This window comes from Melopsittacus undulatus, chromosome 1 (assembly GCF_012275295.1).
Source record: "Melopsittacus undulatus isolate bMelUnd1 chromosome 1, bMelUnd1.mat.Z, whole genome shotgun sequence".
Lineage (NCBI taxonomy): Eukaryota > Metazoa > Chordata > Aves > Psittaciformes > Psittaculidae > Melopsittacus > Melopsittacus undulatus.
In genome coordinates this window covers 8647656-8656377 of record NC_047527.1, presented here as the reverse complement: position 1 = coordinate 8656377, position 8722 = coordinate 8647656, and the positions used below count along the sequence as shown (strand labels likewise).

The 8722-nt window shown below is 44.2% G+C and overlaps 1 protein-coding gene across 1 annotated transcript in view; it reads left to right on the top strand.

Annotated features, from left to right (window-relative positions):
* The first annotated feature begins 315 nt into the window (after window positions 1-315).
* TG (thyroglobulin) overlaps window positions 316-8722 on the top strand; it is a 179948-nt gene continuing 171541 nt past the window's right edge. Inside the window, exons 1-5 of the mRNA XM_034069710.1 lie at window positions 316-403; window positions 2366-2474; window positions 3341-3438; window positions 3655-3858; window positions 4268-4427. Of these exons, the coding sequence (XP_033925601.1) occupies window positions 316-403; window positions 2366-2474; window positions 3341-3438; window positions 3655-3858; window positions 4268-4427 (659 nt within the window). The remainder of the gene's footprint in view (window positions 404-2365; window positions 2475-3340; window positions 3439-3654; window positions 3859-4267; window positions 4428-8722) is intronic.

The following is an 8722-nucleotide window of genomic DNA, read 5'->3' as shown; positions in this document are numbered from 1 at the left end:
ATTTACATTGTACAATGTACATTTACCTAAGTCCCCCCATCACCCCCTGTGTCTGCTGCTGTCTTTCTCCTCCCAGTGCCTGGGCTCAGCAGTGCTCCCTGGAGCGGGGATGAGGACTGGCTGAGGAGCACCTCGAGGGCTGTTCCAGGTGAAGGGGCCTCTTGTGGGTTTCTCAGGAGCATTGTATGCGTCACTCACCCTATTTCGTCTCCAGTCCACCAGAGCATAAGAGAGCCCATCCAAGGATGGCTGCTATAAAAAGGCAGAGGAAGGCTGTTATACAGGGTGTGCAGGGCTGTGGTGCTCACAGGAGGGATGGAGCTCTCTCACTGCAAGATGAGCTCCATCCCATTTTGCACCCTTCTTTGCTGCTATGTTAGCATAGTAGCAGCCAATATATTTGGTGAGTACTCCTGTTCCTTTGTGTGGCTGTGCTCCTGTGATCTTTGTGCTCTGTGTATTATTCTGATGAAGTAATAATCATGTTGAATCTTGTACTCTGCAGCCTTACCTAGTTATTGTGTGCTGTGTGAACTGAACTTGTGTTAAATACCAAGCTGTAAGGACTTTAAATGGCCAGGATTATCTGATGATTTTGGGTGGAAAGAAAAAGGTTTTCTGGAAGAACAGGGTGGGCTAGAGAAGGAGGTTGGGTAACAAAAAGTGATGCTGCAGGGGTATGAAGGTCCTAAGATTATATCTTCTGCGTCTATGAGCCATCATCTAATTTAGGCTTTAACCTACTGGATAATCAGCTGTCCTCAGTCCTTTGGTCTGAGTTTGACAGTCCTGCACAACAAGCAATTTGAATCACTCAGTTAATCTCTTAACTCAGATGTGTTTAGTAGACCCTCTGTAGCACTGTACACAGGGATCTCCATACATCGCAGAGCAGCTGGCTCAGAGCTTGAGGTGAAAATGCTCCTATGTGTGCATGTCTGTAGGTGAGCTGACCCAAAATCCCTTGAAAGTTCTTGCTTGGTCTTAAGGGACACAATGAAAACTCAAAGGAACAGAAGTGATTGAGGGTTCTTAGGTACACAGGAGCCATCACTGCTTAAAGAAGTCCCTAAGCTGCAAACTGATGGAGGCTGAAAAGTATTCAGAATGCTTACATACTTGCACTGCTGTGTGTGGTCACAATCAGAGCAAATACTGGATAAGGCATGCTTTGGTCTAAATTGCTGCAGCTATGGGTTTGTTTGTTTGCTGTGTTCTTATGGAACTAGTCTGTGGAATTAAGGGCATGAGGTTCATTGGGTTTTGAAGATGGGGAAAGCATCAGACCAACTATGAAAAAGAACTTACTGAATTTCACCATTCTCCTGAAGCAGCATCCAAATGTGATTTTGAATGCATTAGGAACTGGAGTTGATGGGTTGCTTGCTAGGTGGCTTTAGTGGTTGATCACTTGCCCTAGTAACAGTTGATCAGTGTGCCTAATATGGTGCTGACTGCTAGACATTGATTATGACCTAATGTCATGGTTTGAGCATGTTTTGAGGGTGTTTTTGTTCAAGGTTTTTTCCAGCCAGGTGGAGGAGGGGAGTCCGGGAGGAAGGAGAGACAGGACACCTGACCCAGGCTAGCCAATGAGATATTCCATACCATAGCACGTGATGCCCAGGGTGCATACTGGGAAAGAGAAGGCTGGAGGGGAGAGCTCAGGAGGAAAATGGAGGAGGGAGCACATGGTGCTCGGCCAGGCAGGGTGGAGTGAGTTATGGGTCGGTGGCTGGTGGGGTGTTGTATTCTTTTCACTTGCTGTTTGCTGTATCATTATTATTTGTAGTAGTAAATGGCAGTAGGGGTTTTGTGTTATGCCTTAGCAATTAAACCGTTCTTATCTCAATCCGTGGGGGCTACATTCTTTGGATTCTCCTTCCTAACTCTCAGGGAGTTGGGGGACTTGGTTTAAACTACGACACCTAAGAAAAAATACCTGTCCTTTGATGTAGCAACTGACTTAGCTTCAATAAAGAATAAATACACAGAAATATTAATGGTGATGTGTGTGTTTATGGAAAAGAGCTGTTTCGTGGTGGGAGCACAACAGGCTCTAAGTAAATTACCCCAGGTCCCAGAAAATGATAGCCATACCAGAGCAGAGCTGAGACTAATAAACAGAGCAAAGGGTTCATGAGCATCTCTGTCATGTCCCTGCCCTGCACCTGGGCAGACCAGTGAGTTTGTTCAGTATCTCCTGTGCTGCCCATGCAGAAATGCACACAACAATCAATGGGGAAACAACTAGGAGGACCCATGAGCCTGGGGCTGTTTCCATGCAGCTTTGGCAATAGCAGGGTTTTGATAAGAGGCTTGTGGTGAAACCACCCTTATGTGTTTACCTTCTTGCTGCTTTCAGAGTATCAGACAGAATCCCAACCATTGCGTCCATGTGAGCTGCAGAGGGAAAAGGCTTTTTCAGAAGGAGGAGCCTACGTTCCTCAGTGCTCAGAAGACGGCCAGTTCAGGTAACCCATCCCTGCTCTTATTCTGCTACTATGCAAAGTGACCTTTTGTTGCTGATGAAACATTAGCCTCTCTTTTGAGAAGCCTCCACATCAGTGGTGAGGGGTGCAGGAGTCTTGACATGACTTCATTGAATCAAGTTGCAGATCCAGCTTCTCCTGAATGAATTCCATGTTGCTGGAAGTAATCTCTGGGTTTAAAAGTCAATCTAACACTAACAGGCTAATCTTGGCATTGTTATTTGCATGTTAAATGGTGCAGGTTGTTGTGTACCTGTGCTCTCCTACACATGCTCCCAAACAGCCTGTGATCAGTGTGCTGGCTGGTGCAGCTGAGCCAAGTTGACTTGAGATGTTTTGCTCTCTGCTGTAAGTGCCACAGTTTGGTTTCCTCCCAAAGACAGTAAAGGAACTAAAAAGCCCATGGCGAGCAGTGTTTTAGAGCAGCATGTTGCTTGAAGATGCGAGAAGTTAATGAGTTAAAGCTGAGTCTGTGTTGGGGAATGGACTGTATTGTTGTCTACTACTATGTTCCTGTTGTTGCCTATGGTGGAGGCCTTGACCATTCTAGATTTGACTTAGAAAATACCTCAGAATGTATGGTATGTCTTAAATACTGAGAACCTGGATTCTATCAAGCCTGCTTGCTTCTGACTTCAAGTCATTTACCTGCAATTCCTTCACAGAATTACCATTAAGAGCTCCCATTAGGTAAAGCCACCAGGAACACAGCCCTTTCTGATTCCATTATTAGCAGTGTTGAAGTACTTGAACTTGTTTGGCTTGCTTTATGGTTTTGTTTATGTCCCATACTGACTCAGGACTCTGTCACTAGCAAAGTAAAATATATTGCTTATGATCTTCTTCAGGGTTGTACAGTGCAGTAGGAATGGTCTTTCCTGTTGGTGTGTGGATGAGAATGGCATTGAGGTACCTGGTAGCAAACAGAACGGATATCCTGTATCTTGTAAGTCACAAGCTTCTATTTTTGTTCAGATTGTGTAAAGAACCATTTAAATCTGCATTTGAACTGCTGAAATCAAGGGCAGGTTAGCCCCAGGCTTTGATGGACTCTGTTGTATTCAGACCTTGCAGCTCTGAGAAGGTTCATATGATGTCTTAATAAATGATTCAGTGATCAGCAAATGCCTTCCTTTAACAGTGCCTCTCTTTGGCACTACAGGCTTATCCTTCTGCCAGCTGCAGAAGCAGAGGATCTTGGTGAGTCGATACATCAACAGCAGTAGCATCTCCTATGTCCCTCAGTGCCTGGATTCAGGGGCTTTTGATGTGGTGCAGTGCGACACGGAGCTGGGTCAGTGCTGGTGTGTGGATCCAGAAGGAATGGAGATTTATGGCACGAGGCAGAAAGGAAAGCCAAGGCGGTGTAAGTAATATTCAATGAGGTGGTGGGGGTTGTAGGTTTGAAAGGTTTGGTGTGAATGAAAGGTAGGTCAGGAGCTTGGACACTGCAGTCTACGCTTATCCTATAGAAGTGTAAGTGCTTAAATGAGGCATTTAAGTCCCCGTTTCATGGAATCATAAAACATTTCCCACCTATGGGATGGAGGCTGGAACTGGATAATCTTAAGGTCCTTTCCAGCCCAAACCACTCTATGATAATATCCTAAGTTGGAAGTGACTCATAGGGTCACTGAGTCCAACTCCCTGCTCCTCATAAAGACAATACAAGACACATAGGTGTCCACATTCAACGTAAGGAAGATAATCCCAAACCATGGTGTGGTCTGTGGGAAGTTAAAGCACCAATAAACAATACCTTTGTTTCCCATCAGGTCCAGGGAGCTGTGAGATCCGAGACCGCCGCATTCTGCATGGGTTTGGGGAGAGGAGCCCACCACAGTGCTCAGCAGATGGAGAGTTTCTGCCTGTCCAGTGCAAGTTTGTCAACACAACAGACATGATGTTTTTTGACCTTCTTCATAGTTATAACAAGTAAGAGCCCAGGCTTCTGAACATGGAAGCAATCCTGCAAATCTCTTCAAATCACTGTATTGCTACATCTTTTTTCCCCCAAGAAACCCTTCTTCTGTGACTGCACATGAGGCTATTTTCTCTTAGTCACTGGAACAAGTAAAAACCCCTATTTCTTCTGATTTAAATTTTCTCATTTAGAAAAATTTAAGATGAAATCTGGGATTTCATCCCTGCAGTTCAATTAGTGTGTCCTCAATGCAGCAGTGGATACCACAGCGTGATCTGTCTTTGGAAATATAGCCAGGGCTACTTCTCAGACAGGCAAACAACAGCAGATGAGACATGTAAACAAGGAACACAGGAATTCAGGTGTAAATATGAAGTAGGATAGATAATTCCATACTGAAGATGAAAGAGGGACAGACAGATAAGTGGCAACATGCAAAGAGCACATTCCACATGATGATGGGAAATGCTCATCCATTTAGGTAGTGCCCAGGTTGTTCACACAGGTGAATCAATATGTGATGAACAGGCTTGCTGGCATATGACTGGCTTTAGGTGATTGTAGAGGGCTGGAAAACACTGGATCAAATCCTTGTCCATGGGAACAAGAAGCCATTTTCCTGTGGAAGAGCTGGGAAATAATGCTCATGTGGATAAGTAAGGGATGAGCAAAGGGGAACCACAGGGAGAGGACTTTGTTTCGGTGGTGTTAATCTTGGCCTCTCAGTCAACACTTTTCTCCAGTGGAGGGCAGTGGAGTAAACGAAATGTCTCATTCTGACTTGGCTCAGTCGCAGCAAAGGCCTTTTATTGTCAATGTCAGTTTTGCTGGTTTGAGGGTTTTCTTCTTGACTTCAAGCAAACCTGAAAGGCAGACCCCAGGCCACAGTGTGTGTTTGTCAGAGCCTCAGGAGAGGTTAATTTGGCAGCAGCAAAATAATCCATCTGTTGGGTTTGTTGGCCTGTGGAGTGTGGAAATTCTAAGGGAGGGATTGCTGAGGAGAAAGCAGTGCTTTAAATGATCAAGTTTTTTAGTTCCATTGGGAGGTTTGTCTGCAAAGACCCGAGAGGTTGGGATTTTCTTCTGTCCATGTCATGCAGTTAATCACAGCAGGATCATTCCACTCCCAGCTGTCTACCTTTCTAATTATGGCATTGACTTAACCCATTACCATCATATCTGAGTATCTCAGGTCATTATTTATTCTTACATTATTCCTGTCTGAAATGTCATTATCCCATCCCATAAACAGGAGGCCAGGATACAGAACTGAAGGGATGAGTTCCACAGCAAAAGACTATAGCAGAGCAGGGATTTAAACCCATATTTTATGTTCATGTAGAGCAGGTGGGGCAACTTTCTTTGGTTCTGCAGACTGATGTTTGAAATCTAGACATATTGCACTAAGTCCCTTCCCAGATTGTTTCTTACTGGAATGGGTTGCCCAGGGAGGTTGTGAATGCTCCATCCCTGGCAGTGTTCAAGGCCAGGCTGGACGAAGCCTTGGGTGTTATGGTTTAGTGTGAGGTGTCCCTGGGCATGGCAGGGGGGTTGGAACTGGATGATCTTAAGGTCCTTTCCAACCCAAACTATTCTATGATTCTATGATTCCAGAATAAATTAGTATGTCAAAAAAAGGGAGAGGAGGAGAATTAGAGACAAGACTTTCCCAAAGGAAGACTTCTGAAAAGAAAGATGAGCCCAATTTTCCTGGCAACTTGCGTGCTGTTACCTATTTCATACAAACTGTGCTAGGGTTCTACTTGGATGGGCATCCCTAGAGGCAGCCCTGTAGCAGATTGATGGGAATGATCAACAAATCGAAAGTCAATGAGGATCTTTTTACTGTCTTGCTCTAATCTTCATCAGACTGAAGACCTTGTGTCAGTGTCTTTATCCAGCTCACTGGAGGTTCTGTCCAACTATGTATGATTTGGTTTTCTCCCTTGGTTTCTGAATAGTCAATGGGAAAGGCAGCAATAACTTGAGCTGTGCATATGAAACATAAAAAGGGTTGCTTGCAAACCTGCTTCTGAATATCAGTGGTGAGCTATTTGCCGAAGGCCAAGAGCACAGACTCACAGTTTGAAGAAAAGGTCAACAGCCTTACCTTCATTTACTTTCCTGTATTTTTAAGTGCAAGAATCCTTGTTGAAACACATGAATACACCATAAATTTATCTCTAACGTAGATGTAGCCATCTTTGCTTTAGCCATTGTTTTGGATTGGGTCTGATTGATGAGGTACTTTGTGTTACTGCTACTAATCTCAAGGGCTGTGATTAAAAAAAGGCTGAGAAAAGAAAACTCATGTGGTAGGAAGTGAGTTTTCCAGCTAAGGTGAGAAAAGGTCTGTCCTCCTGTTTGTGTGGGCCTAATTTGTATCCGTTTGTACTTTATGGAGCTGTGCTCTCAAATTGGAACAAAAATAACCAGAATGACAGGATATGACTACACATCTGCCCTGTATAAAAAGTAGTGTAATTATGCATTTGGCTTCTTAACGTTGAGGATGAAAGAAAGCAGCATGAAGAAGCTTTTCATTGCATCCTGTTTCACTTAGCTAGATCATAGAGTTGCAGACTAGTTTGGGTTGGAAGGGACCTTAAAGGTCATAGTTTCAGCCCCCCTGCCATGGGCAGGGATACCTACCAGTAGACCAGGTTGATGCTGAGGTGATGAGGTCCAAGGACATGAGCAGTGCAGAGGTCTGCCTTTGGATATAAGGATCCTTGCTCTCCTAAGAAGAGAAAAGATTTTATGCCTTACTGGGTAGTAGCCACTGCATGATAATTCAAGGGAGCCTTAAAATATAGCTCTTTAAATATCCAAGCTATTTATGTCCATGTATGTAGAAGGCCATAGAAAGATGGTATTTAAGTATTTATATCTCAAATTGCATTGTTTTAATGCTGGCAGAAGCCTCTTTGTGCCCTGAAGTATGACATTTTGATTGTTCTTCACATGCCAGTGTCAGCAGTGGAGCAGGATTTGATGATTTAAAGTGCAGGAAGTCAGTAGGCTTTTAATCTGAAGATGTGGGAGAATGCCAGAGCAAAGCAGCACTATGCAGGGATGTGCAGACTATGAGACAGGAATAACATTGGGACAACTGGAGGTTGCCAACCCCTTCCTCTCCCATGGGCTGCTTCCTACATTCCCATCGTGTGCTTTGGTGTGCTGAGGAAGCAGTAACACCTTCAGCTCTGCTGGCAAGAGTTGGCAGAGCAAGGCAAGTTAGCCTTTCTCCTGGTTGATCATGGCCTAATTCATCAACATTGTTATTGCCAAATATCCTTCCTTGGTAAAAACTTAATTTAAGTAATTCTCCAAATGCCTTGAGCAGAGGATGATCAGGGACTGGAGCACCTCCTGTATGAAGACAGGCTGAGAAAGTTGGGGCTGTTCAGCCTGGAGAAGAGAAGGCTGCGTGGAGACCTCATAGCAGCTTACAATATCTGAAGGGGGCCTATAGGGATGCTGGTGAGGGACTATTCATTAGGGACTGTAGTGATAGAACGAGGGGTAACGGGTTGAAACTTACACAGGGGAAGTTTAGATTGGATATAAGGAAGAAATCCTTTACTGTTAGGGTGGTGAGGCACTGGAATGGGTTGCCCAGGGAGGTTGTGAATGCTCCATCCCTGGTGGTCTTCAAGGCCAGGTTGGACAAAGCCTTGAGTGACATGGTTTAGTGTGAGGTGTCCCTGGGCATGGCAGGGGGTTGGATCTGGATGATCTTAAGGTCCTTACCAACGCTATCCATTCTATGATTCTGTGATTCTAAAATTCCACTTCCCACTTGCTATTTTTCCCCAAATAAGCCACATGCAGCTGGGACACCAGATCCTATCGTATTTCAGGGTATGTGTCTGTAAAATGATAGGATTGGTTTGGAACTTGGCACTTTGAATCTAGAAAATCTTATCTTGTGTTTGCTTGGAGAAACCCTGCAGTGTCTGTCAGTTAAGGTCACATTTATTATGTTTTTTCCAACTCTGACCTATGAAGTTTCCTTCCTAAATCTGGCTCTTGCTTTTCCTAAAATATTATCGGAAACTAGCACCTCAATCTCCAGAAGTAAGAGTCAAATCTTACTTGTAATATGTTAAAAAACCCCTTTCTTGTGAATCTATTGAGCCATGCTCTGAAAATCAGAAAGATTAGTGAGCTTTTTATCAGTTTTTGTACTTAGTGCAGAAAGCATACGTAGCATGCAGGGAAGAGGAAGCAACCTGTTTGTTCAGGCATTCTGCCATCCTGTGCAGATTTGTGGAAGGAGCTAATGAACGGGTGTTGTAATAAC